Source organism: Melozone crissalis, unplaced genomic scaffold (genome assembly GCF_028551555.1).
Source record: "Melozone crissalis strain CALT ecotype California unplaced genomic scaffold, PUWL_Pcris_2 ptg000090l_1, whole genome shotgun sequence".
NCBI classification, from domain to species: domain Eukaryota; kingdom Metazoa; phylum Chordata; class Aves; order Passeriformes; family Passerellidae; genus Melozone; species Melozone crissalis.
The window spans coordinates 2,598,549-2,621,988 of record NW_026535867.1 but is presented as its reverse complement, the minus strand read 5'-3'; the positions used below and the strand labels follow the sequence as shown (position 1 = coordinate 2,621,988).

General features: G+C 36.3%; 1 protein-coding gene across 7 annotated transcripts in view; it reads right to left on the bottom strand.

The window, feature by feature from the left end:
- The window catches only part of CASK (calcium/calmodulin dependent serine protein kinase), a 185,643-nt gene that overhangs the window by 12,468 nt on the left and 149,735 nt on the right, over nt 1–23,440 (bottom strand). For 4 of the 7 annotated variants that reach the window (XM_054291346.1, XM_054291348.1, XM_054291352.1 and 1 more), the window contains 9 exons: nt 22,694–22,774; nt 18,707–18,895; nt 18,137–18,215; nt 15,732–15,817; nt 14,623–14,691; nt 9,083–9,151; nt 7,662–7,697; nt 4,697–4,893; nt 3,256–3,371 (listed from right to left, as the gene is read on the bottom strand). In XM_054291346.1, coding sequence (XP_054147321.1) covers nt 3,256–3,371; nt 4,697–4,893; nt 7,662–7,697; nt 9,083–9,151; nt 14,623–14,691; nt 15,732–15,817; nt 18,137–18,215; nt 18,707–18,895; nt 22,694–22,774 — 922 coding nt within the window. The remainder of the gene's footprint in view (nt 1–3,255; nt 3,372–4,696; nt 4,894–7,661; nt 7,698–9,082; nt 9,152–14,622; nt 14,692–15,731; nt 15,818–18,136; nt 18,216–18,706; nt 18,896–22,693; nt 22,775–23,440) is intronic. The other 3 variants (XM_054291351.1, XM_054291349.1, XM_054291350.1) reach the window with 1 other exon arrangement.

Here is a 23,440-nt window from a genome sequence, read left to right as displayed (position 1 = left end):
CACATATTAATGCCTTCATCACAAAGAAGTAGCATGGAGAAAATGTGTCTCAGTCTACATGGATTTAACTAATGACTGTGGGGTTCTCAAATGCAAAAGAAAAATTATTCATTTCTTAATATACAAAGATAGGAGGAATACAGGGCACACTTAAAGACTGAACTTCAATGCTTCTGTGTTACTAGCTGATAAAAGAAAAGGAGTTCTTGAAAGGAAACAGTAAGAAGCAAATAAAGAGGCATTGTCACTTGACAGGTTACTTACATGCACAGAGGCCATTGGGAGTAAGACAGCATGAAAAATGTACAGGGGTCATTGAGATATGGCTTGTAATATATTAGTAAAATAAAAAGTATATGCACAAAATAAACTTTACCATGCAATAGTCTAAACACAAGGCAAATAAATCACATTAAAAAATGATAAACATATTTTATAAAAGCTTGGCAATTTTCTACATTATGCATAATATGGAGCATAGTTCTGGTATGTTCTCCTCTTTTCTGAAGCCCTGCAATAACTTTTCAGCAAAATAAATGAAAAATGTATCTGGATATCACTGCAGCATATCTCTAGAGCATTTATAAAAATGTCAGTGAATCTAATAATGGAAGACATATTTCATTTTTTCTGTGGACTTTGGTTTAAAACTGACTTTGTGCTGATAAAACATATGATCATGAAATTGCCTGATACTCTAATATGAAGCATGGAGGAAAGAACAACAGGATTACATTTTTCTTGCAAAGGAAAATGTATTTGCTTCTAATTCTAAAAAGTAACTGAAATAATCTCCTGTTTACTTCATAAACTATGTCTGATTTGCAGAATAATCTCATGTCTACTTCCAGTAATATCCCAATATGCCACACCAGCTCTCAAATCATCACAAATCTGAGTTGACTATGAATTATTTTACTGGGTCATTTCTCAGCACCCCAGAGCAGTCTCACCCCTAAGAGAAAAATAACACACAAGCCCAAATAAATTACACACTGCTGATCAATTTATTTAATTTTATACTTGGATAAAAGGGAAACAAATTCTACTTTCCTGTAAGAGCAACATTTTGACAATGACTATACTTGCTTTGGATCCAGCAGAAGAAAAGATCTGGTTTTTATTCTGAAACAGAAGCACTGAAAGGCTGCAAGGGCCAGTGCTGCCATATTTCTGACCAAAAATCCTGGATGTGACAGAGCACTTCAGAGAATGTGAATTCAGTGCCACCTCAGTTAAACCTGAACTCACATGAGCACCAAAGCAATCCATAATATTCATATATTGAATATTCTATATTTGGGGTAATACCCTGGAATATTACTGGCATTACCTTCTGTACCACAGGGACACTAAGATCAATAACACTTCTACAAGAAATCTTGATTTCAATCTGTGCTTGCATTAACTTTTTGACTTAGGGGAAAGGGGAAGCTGAATTCTAAAGGGAACAGTTTCTTTTATGGTCATTATCATAATTTTTAATGTTGGTATTTCTAATTTTTGGCAAACACCTGCTCTGATATAAAGCAAATAAAGATAAGATATAACACTGCTGGTGAAGGCAGATGAACTGTGTGAATCAAAGTGCCATTAACCTACTCTGAAGTGTCCCCCTAAGTCAAGACTGCAAAGTCCACATTCCTTTCAGGAATTTTACTGATAGAAAATCTGAGCTAGGTCTGCCTCTACAGTGCTGCAGGCTCCTCCTCCTTCCTGGATGTCTTTCCTTAGCTCACTCCCTTGCAGCAGGCCCTGCTTATTCACAAGACATTTTTAGTTCTGTATTTGCACTGAGACGCATTAAGAAATGGACCTGCCCTAAAGAAAAAATATCCATGTTTTTTTGGGTTGTTAGTGATCCAGTTCACAGCATGGCCACAAGAGAAGGGAGCAAGGCTGTGGGAATGTGTGCTGGGAGCAGATGATACCAGTACTGGGAAAGGCTTTGGATCATAAAATCCAGTTTACTCTCAACAGCTTTTGTTGTAATTATTAAAATGTGGTTGAGTGTTACTGCAGTGAGGGGGAAACATTAGAACAAGCAGGGTGTTACAGCAGCAAAAGGAAGGAACCTACTTAAAGCTTTCAATCTCTGCTTGTGAGAGCTTTCAGGGTAACAAATAGTTTTATATTCACCTGTGAACATCTTAAATGCAAGAGTGAATTTAAAGAGTATAAACAACAATTACTGTCTTAGAATTTAGGCTTAGAATTTACTGCCAAATTGCTTTAAAGGAAACGCATATTCTGTAATAGTGACACATTATGAGCTCTGATCCTGCACACATTGTGCAGGGAAAGAGAAATACCTGAAAATATGGATTTACATTGTTTAATCAGTGTGCTCAAGAATGCAACTGAAAAAAAACCCCTAGAAATGAATGTAATACAGAATACTTTCATTACACTGCTTGGACAGGTATCTGTTCTGATTCTAATAAAAAGCTCTGCAAGTCTCTCAGGAGACCACAACAACATAAGCATCACAAAATGTGCTGCCAAAGCAGGAGCAACAGAAAAGTGTTGAAAAGCAGTTTCAGCACATTAAGTATTTTATATTAAAAGAAGAAAAGAAGCAAATTCAGCTCATAAATGACAGGGTCTGTTCTTTACTACTAAAACTAATGAATTTTGCTTGACAAGGATCTCTTACTCTACACTTCTAAAATTTTCTAAAACAATTCATTTTTTCAGCACTCTAAACAGAAGCCCAAACTCAGGATTCAGGCAGAAATCACTGCAAGGAGGATAAACCTCCAGAGCTGGTTCTGTTTGGTAGCTGTAAATAACACCCTGACTGTGCAATGGCTCTTATTCCACTTCCAGCTGTGCCACTTCAACAAAAATGCTCTTTCATGATGTTTTCACATATGTAATCTGTAACTATAAATACATGTTAACAAGGATGCTACAGAACAGTCTGTTGTAGAGCACAGTACAGTTATATAGATTGCCAAAATCATATCCTGTTTGTTTCTAATGCTGCTTTACACATAAACCCCAAACAATCTAAGCCTCCATCGGGATATACTATGATGCACTGCTTTTGTGGCAGCTTGCCTCTCACTGACTAAGCTCCATGCTTAAATAGCAAAGAATAAGCAGAGTAATGCTGGCATAATTAGAATTTTACTTATCTTTTCCTAAATAACTCATTAGATTTATATAATACTGCCAGCTGAACAATTAATGGCAAGGCTTAAACTGCAAAAAATGTAACCTGTTACAGATACCTGCATTTTCTGTTCATACCTGCATTGTGCTTTGCCAAATATTTGTCTTTGTACTGCTTTTTTTTCTTTCCAAACCAAGTACAGCTGGCCTGCTGCTCCTGTTTGGTCTTCTCCATGGCAATACAAGCAACTCGCCTGACATAAGGCGGAGAAAAAACATTTTCTGTTATAATCAAGGATCTTTAAAGAGTTGCACAGAATGAATTAGAAAAGCAAGACATTTTTATAGAACATGAGTACAGTAAAATTTGTAAAAATATTTTTAATGACCTTAAAGAATATATATACAGGGGTATTATGATGTAAGAATATTTTCTTAGAGGTAGATGATGGAAGCTGACAGATGAAGTGGGATAGGAGGAAGAGCAGCTCCTGGAATGAATCCAGACCACTCTGCAGCAGATCAGAAGGGAACAGCACAAGGTCTGGAATGACCACCATGGTCCAAATTCCTGCAGAGCCAGTGGTGCTGTGCTGGGGGACTGTCTGGAGTTGATCTCTAGGGTGGAGCTCTGCAAGGGACCCCGCTGCACTGTGGACTGTGTCTCCCTTACACAGGGCTAGCACAGAGCTCAGGACATGGAACCAAAGGTCTTGTCTGCCTCTTGTCTGTCTCTCTTCTGCCAAAATCTCCTCTATCCAGCCCAGGAGCAGTGCACAACTCCAGCTCTTTTAAACAGAAAATCCTGTATGAAGTATTTTGTGCTAAATTATCTAAACTTTACTGAGTTACGGCCCCACCTTCCAAGGCCCAGGACTCACCCCAATTTCTGCTGATAATTTAAATTTTTTTTCTAAACAGCTCCTGCAAGAGGTTGTTTAAAGGCTCTGCATTGTACAGTGCCACTGCTGTTCATTGAACCTGCCACTGGCACCGTGATTTTGTTCTGCTTTTTGACATTCATATGTCATGAATTTGACATTCATTGTCATTGACATTGTCATTTGACATTCATTGACATTTTGACATTCATATGTTCATTTGACATTCATATGAAAAATGAAAAGGAAAGAAAACCTTAAAACTCCCTCAATGACCTTTTTGCCTGACAACTTGCTAAAACCCTATTCCTGCAGCACTTGCATGTAAACAGTACTAATGAAACCCCAGATTAGAAGCTGAAAGAGAAATTAATTTGACCCTCTTATATAACCAATTTGCATGTAGCCATCTTCAATCCTAATTTCCCACAGAATACTAGAAAACACAATGTTTATTAACACAGGAAGGTATTTTTTAAAATGTAATCACACATATGAAATTGCAAGTAACCCTTACTGCTATGCATACATGAGAAAAAAATTAATACCACACAAATTGAGTCAATATATAGACTTAGAGAAAAAAAAGGAAGAAAAAGAGAAAATAATTCAAAGGCTGGCTATACAACAATGAAAAGTATGAAAGGCAGAAATAAAATCCAAACTAAATTCATTTTTATAGAAAACTGAAGTCATACCATTCCTGAAGTTCAGGAGAAGGAATAAGACCTGCAGTACCATTTTTGGAGTTCTCAAGTTTACCCTGCCACCAGTTATGATCATCTTTGCTAATGATTTGGATAATATCACCAACTCGGAATCTGATGCCAGCTTCTTTGCAAGGAATGAGGTCATCCTTTGCTGGATCATATTCAAATTGTGCTCTTACATAGATCTAGAAAAAAAAGAGTTTATAAGAGACACTGCAGTACCATCTCTGCCATGGTATTCAGAGTAACAGGTGAAAATCTGATCTGTGAATGCAGCTACACACATTGGTTGCAACAAGCAAAGAAAGAAATAAAAAAGGAAGGTGCCAAAGCATAAGTGATAGTTGAAAATGCCCACTCCAGCAAATGATGGAGACAGATGATGTTATTTCAAAAGCTCATGTTTTCTACATTCTAGAGAACCTGAACAGCAAAAATGTAATAAACTCATGGAGTCCCTCAAACAGTTATTAACTACCACAAATCATCCCAGAACACAAGCCAGCACCTTACAACTCAATCTGTAATGCATTTTCTAACTGAAATCTCATGGTATGTTTTAAAACTTTCTGTGACAGGAAATTTTACTGGATGCTATAAAGGACTTTGGCTTTATTAGTGAAATTTAGAATGAGAATTTTTAAGATTTAGGACATTAAAAATTTTTTTGTTTTTTGGAAGTCCTGTATTGCTCCTATCACAGAGTTACTCAGGAGGAATGTGGGAATTCTCCGTATGGGTTTTTCAGTAAAAGTCTGCTCCTGTGTAAATAAAACTCATGATTTGAGCAAGTTATTCTTTACAGAATGTGAAGAGAAAGAATCCAGACTCTGACTTTACAATTTAAAAGATGATACTGATCCTTTCCTTGCGTGTTACTGAGCTCTCAACTCCAGAAAATGAAAATAAAAGTGATACCCAGTTTTGGTTGCTAATTTGAGCCCTTATGCACCCAGGGAACCCAAAACCAAAATTAAGTGTCATGCCCTAGATGGGCAATTTCTACAGGTCATGAACTTCCAGCATCACCCTGCAGCATCTCAGCCAGCCTTGTATACACTCAATGCTGATTTTCTTACTGAAAATGGACTAGATTTAAAAATCCCCAACAATTACATTGCAAAGTAACATTCTTAGAAACTGTAACAATCACTTTTCAACTCTGCTCAAACTCTGGTCCAGTAATAGCTGTAACTGTGCAGTGTTAGCACTATTCATAGCACTTAAAAAAGTAATCCAATCTGCACCTCAACAGATGAATAAATTAACCTAAAATGGCTAATCACTTTTCTCTTGTATCTGATGTATTTTTATTGGTTTGCAGTGAGAGCATCAGATGACAAGACCAATACAGAACTCAACTTTTAATATATTAAATCTGACCCTTGCTCTGTTGTGCATTGAGTCTAAAAACGCAACCCAACTTATTTTAATTACTTGAGAAATAGGATGTTTTGAAACCAATTATGTTTACTTAGTAATTTGTTTTTCATGAAGTAATCAATATTGAGATAACCCCTTATTTTGCCTGAAGCTTATTCATACAAGTCTAAAAACATCAGTAGTATTTTTACTATCTAGAAACTTCCCTGCTTTTCAAGTCCCTGCTCCAGTTTGAGCCATTATCCACCATATACTGGCAGCTCATGGAACATTACAGACTTCCTGACACATGAAAATATATCCATTAGCCAAGCCCTCACTGGTTTCAAGGATGACAAGAAAAATATGCTGTTTCAATGGGAAAAATCAGGTAAAAATTGAAAAAATAAAGTAATTATAAATGGTGTGAGTAAGAGAAACACCATGATTTTGATATTGCCTTGAACAAAGTTTCTTCTTCTGGGGAAAAAACCCTATGAGCAAATGAAAATCTAATATAAATGTCTGGAAGTGTTTCATGGAGCCTCTCCAGGTTTACATTCAGGCAGCTTCAAAAGAAAATGGGAAGTTGAAAGAACCATAGAGAGCTTTAAAAATGGGAAGTGAAGTAAGAGCAAACCATTCTTGTGATAGAAGTTCCAGCCAACTCAACCAGACAGTAATATAAAAAGGTTCTCAAAGACAAGAGTTAATGTAGCTGATTGACTTCTTGAATGGAGTTGCAAGAGCTATTATAAAAATTCCTGGCAGAGAAGGAGGCTGAGTACACAGTTAAAAATTCAGAGGTAGATTCTGGAAAGACTATAAATAACTGGAGCAGTTACTGGAGATCAATCACAAATCACTTGATGGTACCTGCTCATTTGGAGGCTGCAGAAAAAGAATAAAAATTCTTAAAATTGCAAAAAGAAAGAGAGGGAATCCTCTGATGAGCCCCACATGCTTTCTTGGAATTTTCTGAGAGGGAAGATCTTTCTGTGGTCTGTGCTGATTTGCACAACCACCAGATCAAGGTAACAAAGTTTATGGAGGTTATTGAGAATGGGACTAAGGACTGAAATTTTAAGAGAGCATCTTCAGATTTATCAAGCCTTAACAGAAACTATCCTTAATGTTTTTCTTTGAAAAACATTGTTAATGTTAATAATTAGTTTCAGATAAACTCAAGCTTTACAATCTTTGTCAGCACAATATTGGAGAGTTTTAGACACCTGCCCTACTTGTCTCCATTCCAGCTAAAATAGAAAATTCATCTTTCCTCTAATATTAAAATCTGAACAGGTCACTGCACAACAGGAAGTCTATTAATGCATTCTGAACTAAATCAACATCTCCAGTTAAATTCTCAGTGAATTTACAACTCTCACACATGTGGACACATGAAAAAAAAAAAGTATTTAAAATTAGCTACAAACAAATGAGTTAAAAGAAAAATGAAAAAAATGAAACACATTTTTCAAGCTTAAATGTTTTAGTCCAGCACATACAGAATATGAGTGGGGAAAAGGTAAGCAGGGATGTTTGCTAGCAGCTAAGTGTACAAAAACTCCCATGGAGGATATCTATTCACCTGTCGTCCTTTTGGTTGTGTTGTCGATGGCAAGTCCTGCAGAATAAAGTCAACCCAGGAGAAGAAATTTTCATTTTACTTTTTAAGGGTACATAACACTGTTTGTTAGTGATTCATTCTACATTACAGTAAAATGTTAAGTTAGACAAAAGTATAAAGCATTGACTCATGTTTAGAAATAACTTTTTTCTTAAAGAAAAATCAAACCCAGGCTGTTTAGCAGCAAGCTGAAGAAAGCAGGTAAAAAGTTTAAGCAGATAGAGAATGTGCTTTTTAATAAATAATTCAGCATCTTCAACACAAAAGCACCACCACGTGAAAGAGGCTCTTTATGTGAAGGCCTTTTCCATTTAAGTATCAAGTTTTGCTTTCAAAAGAGAGAAGCTATTATAAATGTTAAAAAACCCTATGATTAAAAATGTATAATGTGATCAGTTGTGCTGAGAATTAAGATTATAACTACTTTCATGTTATAAATTTAATTTAATTCACAAAAATGTCCTAAATTTTTCATTCATGTAATGATTTTTCATTCTACTAATTAATAAGCACTTTACCTTGTGGCAAATTATGTCTATTTTTATGAATAGTTAAAGAAATAGTTACTTGGTTTTGGTTTTTTTTTTTTTTTTGGTTTGTTTTTAGCTGGTCCCATGAACTCATGATATTGACAGCACTCACTGAAGAAACTTGTGTGCAGTTACTACATTGGTCCAAACACAACAAATGAGAAACAAGACGAATTTTAACACCAATGTACTTTGGGAAGAACAGGAGATCGACAGCACCTTTCTACCTGAATACATACAAAACAGAAGTACTTTGTGTTAAAGATGTGATGGTAATAGCTTGGTTTGTAGTGCAGTTTAAAGCCACTTCCTTTTGCTTTCCATATCCAGGCAAGGCTCATGTTTCACACAGTATGTGCACGTACCACGACAGCAGAGAGCACACCAATTCCTTAACTCAGATAGCGGAAACCAGTACACGTTCCAGAGGGCTCTCAAACACAAAACTTAAAAAAAAAGGATCTAAAATGTCTTGGGATACCAACTGCACAGTTACTCTCTCTTCCTTCAAACTCTGCTTCCAAAGTTGGGGATGGAAATAAAAGCTTCCACTTTAAACCTCTGCTCAGCTTTGAGGAAAGTGCTGACAATGATTTAAGGATGACTGAAGTGTCACAGTACAGTTATTAACATTTAATTCACTGTATGGCTTTTAATGAGAAGAACATGTTGGAAAAAGCCCTCTAACAAAAAAAAAAAAAAAAAAAGAAAATGGGGAGTTACATATGCAGTAACCTGGGTTCTCTCAGCAGGACAGAATTTTCCACTGACCACACGATAAGTATAACAGTAATGGCAGATGAGCACCAACAAAACTTTCACACTTTCTCTGTGTGGAACTGGAAATCTTACCGAAACAGAATTGTTAGTGCTGCTATGACCATTAGCAGGGGACTGTCTGGATGTAGAGGGGGAATCTCTCTGAAATAAGACACAAGGTTCATTAACAACACAACACTATCACAGGAACACAGAAATATTTCAAAGAACAGTTACATCCACAGCCTTATAACCATTTGCTTAGCTGCTTCATTTGTGAAAGCTTCCACTCTACAAACTCTGTAAAGCTTTTCCACAGCTTAGGATTCAGGTTTGACATTTTGATTTATCTGAGGTAATAATTATTTCTATGTTGCCTTCAGCTTTTTAATAAATAACTGTGACTTCAGAGATCTCACATGGCTGACAATGCTACCAGCCCTCAGTCACACACCAGTCCTGGTTAAAGCACCTGGAAGTGATACCCTGAACAGTACTTGGAATAGAATGAGGCCCATATCCTGTTTTAAAGATGTTTCTGAATATTTTTGCAGCTTTGTGGTGGTTGTCAGTCTCTACTCAGCAAGATGCATCTCCCTGCAGTGCCTCACAGCCACTGAGGAGAAAGCTGGATTCTCTCTCCTCCCTTCTCATCCATTCTACTGTGCAATGAGGGTTTTCCTCCAACATTCTTATGGGCTTGAAAGTATCAAACCTTGCCAAAATACAGCACTTGAAAAAAGCCAATTCCCTTGACCCAGACTACCAGTGTGGCCCTACCCCTCAGTGCAGAGACAGCAGACACAGGGAGCACACTGGGAAATTCTACAGGAAGGATAACAGGAAATTCTGGTGGGTTTTTCAGAGCCATCTTTTTCACATGCCATTTTGACTGCACAGTGCTTAATTCCATGAGGTCAGATAATTGAGTCATCTCTTCTGAAAATAAAATAATCCATTCATATACTGTTAAAAAAAATCCCTTTTACCCTCACAGGAATTCTGGATTATAATATTCCATGTCAAAAGTCAGCTTAGGAATGTCTGGTCATTTTGTGTAACATCAAGGACAGCAGAGAAAAAGGGCTAAAATAGTTTTCTAAGGAAACAAAGTTAACCCTGTCATATTTTATCAGTACCATTATTTTGTGAATAATTAAAAGGCTGGTGCTAAACTGTTCATGCAACACTAATCAGGGATTAATGCCACATACATAAGAACAAAACTTCCCTTCCTCAAGTATTTGCAATGTGTAAGGGACTGGGGGAAATCAGCCCTAATTCTAATTACAAAATCACTCCAGCACAAGTTTAAAATATTCAAATGAGAGTAAATAAACCATTCATTACTGAAAAAATATTTAAAAATGTAAAAAATGCAAAAAAAAAAAAAAAGGGAAAAGCCTAAAGGAATCAATATTCCTTTTTTTTCTTTTGTGTATGGATTATCAGCATCAACTTTATGAAATTGTAACCATAAGAACTTTTTCAAAAAGGCAGTAACTCCCTTGCTTTATAAAGAGATTATATGCTTGCTCTGCAATTCTGTTGCTGCTATTTTCTCACTTTCAAGAGGTGAAAAATAAATTTTAACTTTTTTTAAAATATGGTTTGTTATGATCTGTTGTCAGTGATGGTTTAGCAAGAGAGCAAGGGAAAGCTTTGGAAACTGATGCAAGCACCCAAATCATGTGGAGAAAAACAAGTTTAGAGAATGCCACTATTTCTGGACTGTCTTGAAGGATTTTGCCTTTGAAGGAAATTTTCTTGGTTTGAGAATGTTTTGATTTGTATTCCTCCAACAATTCCCAACACAAGACAGCATATTATTCAAAGCAAATGTTCATCATAACACACTGAGGAAAATATACATTTTCAGTGCTACTGGTGATTTCAGTACTGTCAGAAATAATCTAACAAGTTAGTCAAGAGACATTTTTTTATATATGACTTTTACATAATTAGGCTGTTCTGTCAACATTTCAAAGACATTTAGATTCTTAATTTTCTAGGGACAGGAGTTCTTTCAAAAAATACCAGACTCTAAAGCTAGGAGAAAAACTGTATTATGGACAATCTAATGAGCCAAAACAAGGAGCACAGAGATCCTTGTAGAATAACAAGACTGCTTAGGACTGGCCTGGAAAAATTCAGTTTGGGTTGTGAGTTTGTTTCTCCAGTAAATCAGCAGAAGCCTTTCTTATCCTGGGAACAGGGGCAGAAAAACAATTGGAGGATCCAATGATTCTGAGAAATGTAGAAAGATTATTATAATATATTTTAGTAAACTCAACTGTCTGGACTTCCCAGCCTTCTCCAGCCCCAAGACAAAAACCACAGAAACCTTTGGGGTCCTCACTATTCAGCTGAAGAGCCACAGAGCCAGAGCCTTAGAGGAAACAACCACAATTATTTCCAAATAATGGCAAACCAGCTTCCTCCTGATTCCCTATTTTGAGGTGTAGTTTTTGATGATAAACTAAAGTATTTGAGATGCAAACCTATATGATGTCTATAAATATGACCTGATCAAATTAGATACTGACAAAAACAGGTGGAGCAATGACATTGTTGCCAGATTTAAAAAAAGAAACTCAAACAAGAAAGCCAATAAAACCAAAACCTCCAATAAAAACAGACAGAATTTCCAAAATTCTGGAAATACTTTTACATTTCTGTCTTGCTCAAGGAACACATCTGTCAGTATCTTTAATACAAATTTTAAAAAGGTTTAAGACAATAAAAACTCCTGATATTTGAGCACTAATGGAAATCATGGAAGATAAAAGAAAAAATCCCTGGTGATTATCAACAGGCTTTTAAAAAACTCCCTGTATAAAGGCTTTTCTTCTTAATGAAACAATTTAAGAGTTTCACAAAGGGAATCTGAAACATAAAGAATGTTTATAAGGATTTTTTTAGTTTCAAGAAAAAAAAAAAGAGAAAAAAAAGTACTTCTCTTACCATTCTGACATATCTGACACTATAAAAAGTCACTCTGGGTGTTGTGTCAGTGCAAAGCAAAAATGCAAATGTAGCCAGAGGAAAATGCTAAATCATTGGGATAAAACTGAAACATATAAATAGTGTACATAGCCATCAGCCATAAGAAGGATGTGTTGCAACAGTTACTTCAGTTCATGTTTATGTAAATCTGCAATTTTCTTGGTATCTGATAAAGAAAACAACACCCTGGCCCCTTATTATCTAAGTTTGTGTGTTAAATCAGGTCATTTGCCATGCCAGTGACTAAACAGGTCACCTCACACATCAGCTGATCCAATTTGCACACAAGGGAATTCAAAATTATTATATCTTCAAGCAAGGTCTGCTCCATGAAATAGAAGGTCTGTTAACTGAATGGAAGGCATGAGTGCAGGAAAAGCCACAAATGCCTAAAAAACCTGAAGTTATTCAGCTGAGATTTTGCAAACTGCCTAGTGACCCTGGCTTACATAGTGTAGGGAAAAGACTTCCCTATATATATGCAGAAATGGCTCAATATTTAGAAAATAGCACTTATTTTAAATGACTATAAAAGAAGACAAATATGGCAAGTGAAATTCCAATCCCAGTTATTAAAAAACAAACATTCAATGCCCTCATACCTTTGTAAAGGCCTAAGACAGTAAACAAAAGCACATCATCTCTGATTCTACTAATATGCAGTTTTTTCTTATTCAAGATTAACAAGATGTTTTGCAGTCCAATTATGTGATCCTGGTAGGAGCCTCAAAACCCCCAGTCCTCAATTCTGTTTCATATTCCTCTTCTCATAAAACTACACTACATGAGCACCAGTCCATGACTGAAGGAGGAGGGAACCAAATATAGACTGAACTGTTGCCAAAAAATACCTTAACTAGGAAGATTATATTAGTGAAGACCCAATATCTCTCTATTTATCCTGCTGGACGACATGAGAAGCAAGATTTCTGTGTTAGTACTGTCAGTCAACACTGATTTTTAGCCTTTTTCAATAGTTAAGGATTGATTCATCATCTGAATCACCTTCTTGAAAAATTCTGTGAAAAAAAATTCTCTTTATGGCAAAGGACTAGTGATGCTTTACCAGGATGATTTAAGAACACTGGGGTTTTTGTGTACACCTGTAACTGATGAAAATCAAGCCAAAGCCTCAGTGTGGCTGAGCAGGTGGAAAGGACTCATCCATCTCTGACTTAATGAATGCTAAATGCTACAAAGTGGGATAATTAGACATGATTTCTTTTTCTCTTTGATCACACATTTCTAGTTTAACCATTTTTTTCCAAAGAAAGGTAAGAGTATATTTTCCATTCTTCTGTGAAATAGTCATGAAAAGCCTGAAGACACAAAACTAAAGAAAAGAGATTATCTGCTATTACTAAAATGACAACTAATAGTATTAATTTAAAGCTGTATGCTGAGTCTTTCCAAATAATCATCTTCTCAGCAAGTCTGCAGTTTCACCAGTTTCTGTATTTCAATATTGGGAAGTGAGGTATCTTTTAGTATTAGTCCTCTTTGCAGCACAGAAGTCAATACATGAATTTGTCAGCGTGCTGCAATTTTTAAAAAGCCTTTGCATTTCATGAAAAACTTTTGGTTTCACATTTACTTTAGGAAAATTGGCCTCAGAGGTGAAAATCTGTCAAACCTTCTACCTCTACAACCTTTTAGTTTTTGTTGAATTCTACTAGAAGAACCGAAGGCAACCAAAAAGCAGTAATTTTTTTCCTTGCAAAACAGATTGTTCTGACAACCACAATAGCAGTTTCTGCGTATTCTAGCATCTGCTGAGACATAAGAACAATTAGGGTGAAATCACAGCTCTAATTAAGATAAGGTGCTTGACTTCAGCAGGGGTTGTGACTTCACTTGGGGAGTTCTAATTCGGGAGCTGTGTGCGCAGCAAAGCGCGTGGCTGAGATTGGCACCATCCACACGCTGCAAATGCCATCTGTGTGCTCACACTGAACAGGGAGCTCAAGTAGCCATTTCATACAATTTAATCCCCTTCAGTTGCAATCTGGAATCTAACTTTGTGAGCAGAAGGGAATTAAACGTTGCTGTGCAAAAGCTGTAATACCAAGTTTCTAGTTCAGCAACAACTCGGAATCTGTTTTTCTTCTGTAGTGACACAGACCATTTTTTTCATGGAAACATAATATTAAGCCACATGTAACTGTTACACACGACCATCACAAATTTACCTCAACAGGGTTATACAGAAACAGGTTTTTTCAATTAACCCTTAACAGCCCAAAGCAGCAATATAATGTTTAAAGCCTATAAAAGAGGAGGATCATTCCTCAGCTTAGGAACTTTAACAGACTTACGGAAGTATGAGTTCAAATGGTCATATTTTAAAGGGGCTTCCTAAATGCATAAGTTGAGGATCCCCTTTCCTAATTTTTTTTTCTTTAATAGGCTGTAAAGAGTTAGTTAAGGTGCTGATGAGATGAATATGAAGGCAGGGCTGAGTAGGTAGGTGGGACCTACTCGTGTTCCGTTATCTTTGTTGTAAAATTGGTGTGCGATCTAACAGGACAGGCAGAAACAATTTCCCAGAAAGCAGGAACATTCAGCCATCAGCAGGCAGTTAGTTACAGGACTGAGGAAGAAAGGGGATGGCTCATTAAATTCATTACCTCACAGGATGAAGACTGCGTGCGATAACTTGGCACAATCTTGAAGGTAATACTTCCACGCATTTCCCTCTGTGGAAAAAAAAGCACTTTGAGACTAACACTGAAGAGAAAATCTCCAAATTGTTAATGCTAGAAAGGAAAACATCATAGTCCAAGTATGAAAAGCTATATTGCTATGGATGAGTTGTTGTATCACCTATGAACAAACATTCATATTGTCCTCATTAATCTAAAGGATGAACATGCATTACCAGTTTGTTCACCTGACCAGGTTTTGAATGCCTACAATCCAGAATTTTATTTTTATGTAAGAGATTCAAGAGATGTGTAGGTTTCTTCCATGTTAACCTTTTCTTTGTAGCTATATTGTTATTATCTACAGTCTTTTCTGCCAAAGTGGCATGTTCTTCCCTTTCATCATACATGTTAAACAGCAAAACTGTTTTCAGTTTCTAGAAAGCTGCATTTTCCTGAAGGTAGGAATTTCAAAAACAGTCTTTCATCAAAACAAGACATGGGGTCTGCTACTTTGCATTTACTATTGTATAAGAATATTTATAACAAGTAGTAACTCCAGAATAGCAGCAGATTGTGACAACATATTTTCTTAAATGGCAATCTGAATACTCATGAATACCATGTGGCTGACAACTGCAGGACTTGATCTGGAGAGAAATCTGAGCAGATCACTTCAAGAGATCTCAGAGTTTCTCCCCTTTCTCTCTTTGGCTGGCTTACCGTAACCCCCAAAAAAATTCTATTTCCCTTGAAGCTTGTCTAGGATTAGTGATACCATCCAAGATGTCAAGGTTAGTGTTGCACACAGGAAAATTAACAAGTGTTATGGAAATATCAAACAGACTCTACTAGCAAGGACAAAGGTGGAGTTTTCCTGGGAAAAGCCAGATTGTCTGAGCTCAAGGAAATGTTTTTTAAAGTTTTAACTGTGAGCTCAACTGTAATAAACTGAAAGAACTTTTTGTTGCATGGACATGTAGCCTATCAAAAACACTAGAGAAAGGGGAAGTTAGAACACAGTTACACAAAAATTTTGACTAAATAAGACAAGCATTTTTATAGAGGATATGAAGAAGACTTCAGGCACTCACAAGCATTTTTTGCAGTTGCTCTACAGTTTGATTTGCCACACTGATTCCATTTATTTCTCTGATTTCATCTCCTACATGTAGCGTACCTGCAGAGTTAACAAACACACAATCACCTCAGTTGCTACAAACTGAAATAATTCTAACACAGCACTGTTATTCATACAAAGGCATAAACAGAAAACAACATTAAAATAATTTTTTTGCTAGATTCAGAAAAGGACTTTGTATTAGCTATAAATCTGTCTTTCAGAGTGCAGTGAATACAAAGCAAGAGATGCCCAGGCATCTCCTCAGTAAATAGGAAAAACATGTTTTTGTTATTAAATAATAATATTGAATCAAAACCACCATATGGCCTGGAATAGCATAAAGATTCTCTGATACTATTCAAAACATAAAACTGATGGAATTACATATTAGACTGAGAATCAGATTCAGTAACATCCCTGTATCAAATAAAATCCCCTTTTCTGCATCATTTCCCATTTCTGTCACTCTGACAGAAGTGAATATTGTTATGTTCATGACTGTAAGGAGAAGTATACATAAAAACTGGGAATAAAGAATGGCCATTTGGCAGACATGTCAACAACAAACAGACAATTTTTAATGACTGAGACTGGTGTTTCATTTCCACTGAATTCTCTGGAAGGTGTGAGTAGATGGAGTCTTTAAAAGCTTTTCTTCCCATTTCAACTCTGCCACCTTTGGAATAAGAACAATTTCAATCATCAGGACTAGGCAGAGCTGGCCTAGAGACAGAAGGCAACTTCACAGCAGCTACAATTTTGTGACTGGGAACTGCACAGTTTGTGTTTAATATTGCTGGACCTGAAATTATACAGTTCCTGTAACCCTCACAGCAATCTTATTATCCAGACACTGCTGATATTACCTGGCAGTTTTCCATACCGCAAAAAGAGACAGCAGAGAAAAAATGACCCAACACTCCCCAAAACCAATTCAAGACACAGGCCCTACCAACAGGATTCAAAGATGGTGCTTGAGATCACTGTCATATTACACTTGTGTTGTTCTATTCAGTAAAAATATTTTAAATACAGGTTATGCTGAATGAAGCAGTGAATCTAAGAGGCATCTAGAGCACTAACAGAATTAGAAGCATTAAAAAAATAGATGACCATACTAAAGAAACACTGAAGTAAAGCTCAATTTCAAGCGCAGAAGCACTACCTTAGTTAGATGAAGCACATAGAGATTAAGTTAAATTTCCCAAATCTTTAGAAATAAAAGATACTGTATAATTAAAAACAAGAGTTGTAATGGGCACAGTTGGATATTTTACCCAGTTTTAGCAGCTTTTAAAAGTTTTATTAGCCCCATTATGGAACACAGTCATGTGAAGCAATACTGTGCAGAGCATCACCACTACCTAAGCACAGGTGGAAGAAAACCTTGCTTCGGTGAATCTTAGAGCAATCTTCTTTTAAAACTCACTTTCAGAAGCAAAATAAATTTCAATTCAGAAGGTCCTCCAAAGACATAGAATTCTCTCTGAATTGCATCTTTGTTTGTATTAAAACTTTTGCCTTTCCTGCTTCCTGACAGATTTTACCATATCAGTGAGACAAAGTGAATATGTTTTGTCTTCCCAATTACCTGTTCTGAGCTCCCTTTCAAACAGAACAGTAGGCTAGAGAGAACTCTTGACTGAAAAATTAAGAAAATTTTTGTTTTCATCACAAGAAAAAGATGGCAGACTGAAAAAACTGAAGTAACCCTTCCATGGCTGCAATCCAAACTTGCAGTCAACAACCTAGTAGGGAAGTTCATCTGTTTAAAGCAGGACAAAACCCAGTTACTTCTGGACATCTGATCTGAACACACAAAATGACAAAAAGGAGAAGACTGTGGATGAGAAAAAAAAGCATGTTTGCAGAAAACAAACAGTTTTCATTTCAGTGAAAACTGAAAATAAAGATTTAGAATCTAGGCACAAGTAATATTTTTATTTCAAACTGCATTTTTGTGATTCTCAACACCAAAAATATAAAGATCCTCAAGTACTGTGCGGCCAAAGCTCTTTCATTTTGGCAAGAGAAAGTACTGCTACTTGTCTAAGTTTTTTTTTTTTTAACAGAGGATTAAATAAATACAGCTCCAAAATTATTGGTGTTTCCATCTCTTACTGAGCTATACTCAGTAATAGGGTAGCAATTATTCTAATTAAGACTTAAATGAAACACAGTGGGCCCTCACCTCAAAACACCGGCAGACATCTGCAACTGCAAGGTAACTAAAGCAGATAGCAGGAGTCCATGCAGGCACAGAGAGACACTGCTATGGAATAGTAGCAATCAAAATCAGGAGAATGTACACAGTTTGTACAAAAGGATCTAAAATAACTGTGTTTGAAGACAAAGCTCTTCATAAGATATGATTACCTTGCCGGTGAATCATTCCTCCGTGCATAATTCTTGCCACGATGCAGTGGTTCAGCTCATTCATTTTTAAAGTGATTCCCTAGAAAAAAAGGAATGTTTACACTTTTAAAATAAAACATTAAGCACTGTGATTCTTGAGTGGTTAAGAGTAGTCACGTTTCCTGAAAGCTTAAAGGCAGGGTATAAATTTTAAGATTAAAATAAAATCTTTGTCACTCACTTCAAGATGAGCAATAAGACCAGACACTATTTATAAGGGAAGATGCAATACTTCAACATATGAGTATGTAAGGATTCTGGTATGTTAAAAATGTGATTTTATACTGAATGCTCAGTTGGGTTTTATACTGAAGGCTCCAGTTGGGTTTTAGGACTAATTTGTTGTAGCTTTTAAACAAACTCAGCCCTGGTGGCACAGCAGCAGTGTGAGTGCACACAAAGCCTTTCAAGGAGGATAAATATCTATTCCAGTTAATTGACAACTCCACCTCAAAGTGAGGAAATGACACTAAAATCGTCACAACCCTGGTCTCTACCAGCACAGAGGGAAATAGGGAGGTTCCCCCCTACCATGGGCTCGTCTGTGTTCTTCTGGAACTGCACCAGGCGGACGCGCGTGACGTTCTCCATGTCCATGTCGCCGTTGGCGCTCTCGGGGGAGTCCCCGTTCAGGTAGGGCGAGGTGGGAGGAGGCGTCACCCGCAGCGCTTCGTCACTGTAAACTTCATGTGCCACTACATCATGGGTTTGAAGTAAGGCCTGCAGGATAGCACAGCAACAAAATGTCACGTTTCCATCATCTCCCATGTCCCTTGCTCGTTCCTTGTAAGGGTTTTCTTTGAATATTTTCAAGGAGATCCAAGATATTTGTGCCCCATTTCCTACTGAAGAACTTTTCCCTTAAAGGAGTCTAAGATAAACTTCCAGACTGCAAATGCCTACACACACTGAGACTCTAAAGCCTGCCAGAGTTAATGTGATTTTCACTGTAGGGACTTCAATGAGAATGATGCTGTCTCCCTTCCCCTCATCCTCTCGACACCTGCAGGGTGAGAGTGAATCCATCCTCACGTGCACAGACAGAGAATCAGGAATCTCCCTTTCCGTGCAAACCACTCTATAATAATTACTCTAGTAAAATGGAAAGCTACTCAGATCCCATGATATCTCACTCTAATAAAGGCAGACTGTAGATCAATACCAACTGAATGAAGTAAATACTGGTTTTTGTTGTTTGCTACAATAATTGCTTCCACAGTCCCCCCGCCCCCTAGAACTTGGTCCCAGCACAACCACCAAGTTCAAAATGCTTCACAAAAATTAAGAGTGCAAACCAGCAAACTGCTAAAATACTGCTTCATTAGCTTTCATTAGCTACTTCAGGACACTTCTAAAGTGTACTGTGTGATAAAAGGTAATTTCTTAAACACTTTATGTTCTCATTTCTATAATTGATTTGAAACTATATTTGGGAAGTCAGCACTATAATGATGGAACAAAATTCCCTAAACTAACAATGCTTTGCCCATATTCCCTCCCATTTTCTCAGTGTTTCAAGCCCACTTACATACATACTATTAGTTAAATATTAACCTGTATCTGCATTTTCTATTTCTCATCTTATTTTGTCAGCCACTAAGCTCAAACTCAAAATAATTCCTCTGCATTAGTCTGCTCTACTGAATCAACATTTTATATTAGAGATCTCGACCATGTAAGTTAAACAACTTTAACAATATTTAATTAAAATTTGATTTATTTGTGTGTCCATTAATGTGTGGGTACTCCAATGCAGGTTAATGGTTGGACACAATGACCTTGGAGGTGCTTCAGTGCCCGTGTCTGTATCTGTTACACTCTCCACACTTTAATATTACATTTCTTATGTAATCCAGGTGCTTACATTTTTATCACATCAAATATTTGCCCTGCTTTATATTATTTTTAGCAATAATATTCACCTTGTAGAAGGTTAAATGATGGCACTTCCAGCATTTTTAAAGGTCCGTAATTATACAAAATGATTTCTGAATATATTCACAAAAATGAACACTACTTCAGAAATACATTAAAGTACAGCAACCTCAAATTAATATTAAAAACATTTAATAAAAAGATTCCCATTGAACCTTACTTAGAGATGCCTGTTTTTAGGCATTTCTGCTAATTTTGATAATGTGTTTTTTTTCCTGTCTGTTTTTCTTTTGCAGGACATGATAATCCTGCTAAAAATTAGTTTAACTGCTTTCTGCTGTACTGCAGGATCACTGCAGAGAACAGCACAGGTAGGCAAATGATGATGGATAAAACTTCAATATGTCATTAAGCAAAAGTCTCCTAGCAAATATTTCAACTGTTACAACATACTAAACTTAAATAATAGAATCTTTTACACATGAAACTGGCATATTTGAAAAACTACTGAAAGTCGGGAAATGGAATAAAAGTTCTTTGAAATGTGTACATACATAGCAAATGAGGTACTTGACAATGCTTTTAGAATTACAATGCTTTTAGAATTCTTAAACTAATTATCTACTGAAAGGCCTTCATGCAAAATTTACAAACATTTCTTTAAATTATAATGTCAAACATGCACAGAATAAATTGATAATTTATTTCTGCAGCCATAAGGCACATGAGGGCAAAAGAAAATTAGAACAGAACATCCTAAGATCTGTTACAAACACATTGGCTTTGGTTCTGTGAAGGCCTGCACACAGTTTAACCCACTAACATTGGTTAAGCAAGTAAGACAGGTTATACGCTTTTTTCTTCTGATTAGGGATATACATTAGGTAAAAAAACCAACTAAAATGGTACATTATAGTATAGTATATAAGTAGGAGTGTTAATGCACACTCCTACTTATTACACCTAATTGATTACTGAATTAATGTGAATTAATAACCAGAATATTGCTCTGTACAACACCTGGCAAACACATGGAGTGTGGGTTAACAATATTGGTTTATATTATTATAATTATTCCTTTATTTTATAATTATTCCATTATAATTATTCCTAGTTTATATACTTATAATTATTCCTTTTCCTAGTAGTTTCCTTATAAAGGCTTTTGCTCTGAAGGAAAGTTTAGCAGAATGCAACAAATGTAAAAATAATTTTATTAAAGTCTGCAACCCATAGAGGTGCATCTGGGAGCAGGAGTGGGAATGATGGAGAGGATGGAGTTGTCCCTTTGGCATCTGGAGACTGTGGGATCTGCAGGTGTGGATCCCACCAACTAATGCTGCCTTAATTGCTGCTTTACATCCTCCCTAACACAAACTGTTTCTGTTCCCCTGCTCATTCTGGCTCTGGCAGCATCCCTGTTATCCTAAACTCTTTTTGCTAAATGGTTAGTTAGGGATTTTTTTTTTTGGAGTAATTTTCTACTAGTTCAGCTGAGGGCAACATTAAAGTGCAGTTCTAGATGAAAGCCAGAACTACAAGGGAGAGGATGAAAGATGAGGAAAAGGGATAATGGGACTTCAGCAACTGGCAATTTATCCTGGGATATCACAGATTCACTTGCTGAAATTACTCCTCATCAAAAGTACTTGTTATGGAATTGCAGCTTATTCCTAATGAAAAAATACTTTTCATAGATTTGCAGCAAAAGAACTCTGACAAATGGTTTTAGATTTGTGAGCATATCAGGGAACAGAGATACCTAAAAAAGAGGATTTTCAACACAATTTTCCTGTCACTTGATTTGATATATGAAATTTCTATATGCCACAATAGAAATCAACAAAAATCACTTTTGTTGATGCCTACTCTGAAAATAATTTATACTTAAAAAATGCTCTTTCTCAACAGTGCTTCATGTTTTAGTAATACTGTGGGCTAATTACACACACAAAAAAGTAAATAAAATGAACCTGTTAGATTCCAAATGAAGTTGAATAGGGGAAGTCAAATTCTTGATTTTAAGCTGACAATAGTGTATAGCAGATTTAAGCAAACATGTTTACTTATCAATTTATGAACTTCACTTACAGCATAAACAAAAGCAATCCTTCAAATTAGTAGAATTCAGCAACTTGAACCAAGTTACAAAGCAGTAACATCCCTGAATTTAGGACAATTATTGCCTTCAAATCAGATTTGGGAAACAGACACAGTAAGTGCTGATATGTAACACAAACTCAACAGACTGTACAAACTACTGATTTGTTGTAAAATAATATTAAATGAACACTTATTTTGCAATGAATTCACACATCTTTATCCTAAGAAGACCTTTGGAAAAAGAAAAAGGAGGATCCCAGCTCTATCTATGGACATTCAAAAGGATTCATTCTTTCCATGTACAACACAGACCTCCAAAAACACAATGAAACTGCTCCATAATTACACAGTAATGAGGACCAATACTGATTCTTTTGCCAATTCTTTTGCCAGAGCAGCAGGTTAGAAATACTTATTAACAGATGTATTGTATGAAGTTCCATCCCTTGCAGATTTTGAGAATTTACTGAAGTTTTCTAACATAAAGAATATTTTAAAAAATAGGAAAAAAAAACCCAAACAAGACTAGGATTTGCTTACCATGAAATGAGGTTGTGTTAAAATACGCTTTAGCTCCTTTGCATCATTGTTCTCTGGGTAACATGAAATTTCTTCCAATACCTGCAAAATAAGCAGCAGAAATGTCCCATAGTAACTTTCTTTTAAAGCTGCTGAAGAAACTAAACCCCTCACTGCTCAGTCAGAATATCCCCCAATGATTATACACACCAACATTGCTGACACAGGGAAGGGTTTAAGAGAATGTGCCCCTACCCAGCTGCCCCAAGAGAATAAAATACCTGGTTCCAATGTTCTCTCTGAAAGAGATTAAAGCAGAAATTTGAAGGATTTTTGTTTTTTCAATTGACAGCATTCCTCCAACAGCTCAATACATGGGGACAGGAATGGAGTGCAAACGGGTGACACACAAGACCTCCGCCAGTTGTGCTTCCTTACATGGTCTCAATTTATTAAAGCAGAATTAAAAACACTCCAAAATCAATTGTTAATGACACCAAGTCTAAATGGGCCATCTGCTACCCCACCTCCAAGCTCCAGATTTTATAAAATCTGAGTCCCTTTATCACTGGGGAAGGAGGAGTAAAGAAGTTTTAACTCATTTGCCTGCAACCTGATTATTACACCTTATTTTTCACATGCAGCTATTTGGAAAATGAAAACAGAGTATTTTGCTTCTGGAAGCACCCCCAGGATAAACTGACAGCAAATTTTGCAGAACAGGACTTGTGGGCATCTATCAGTGTGACTTTAGTTATTACATAGAGT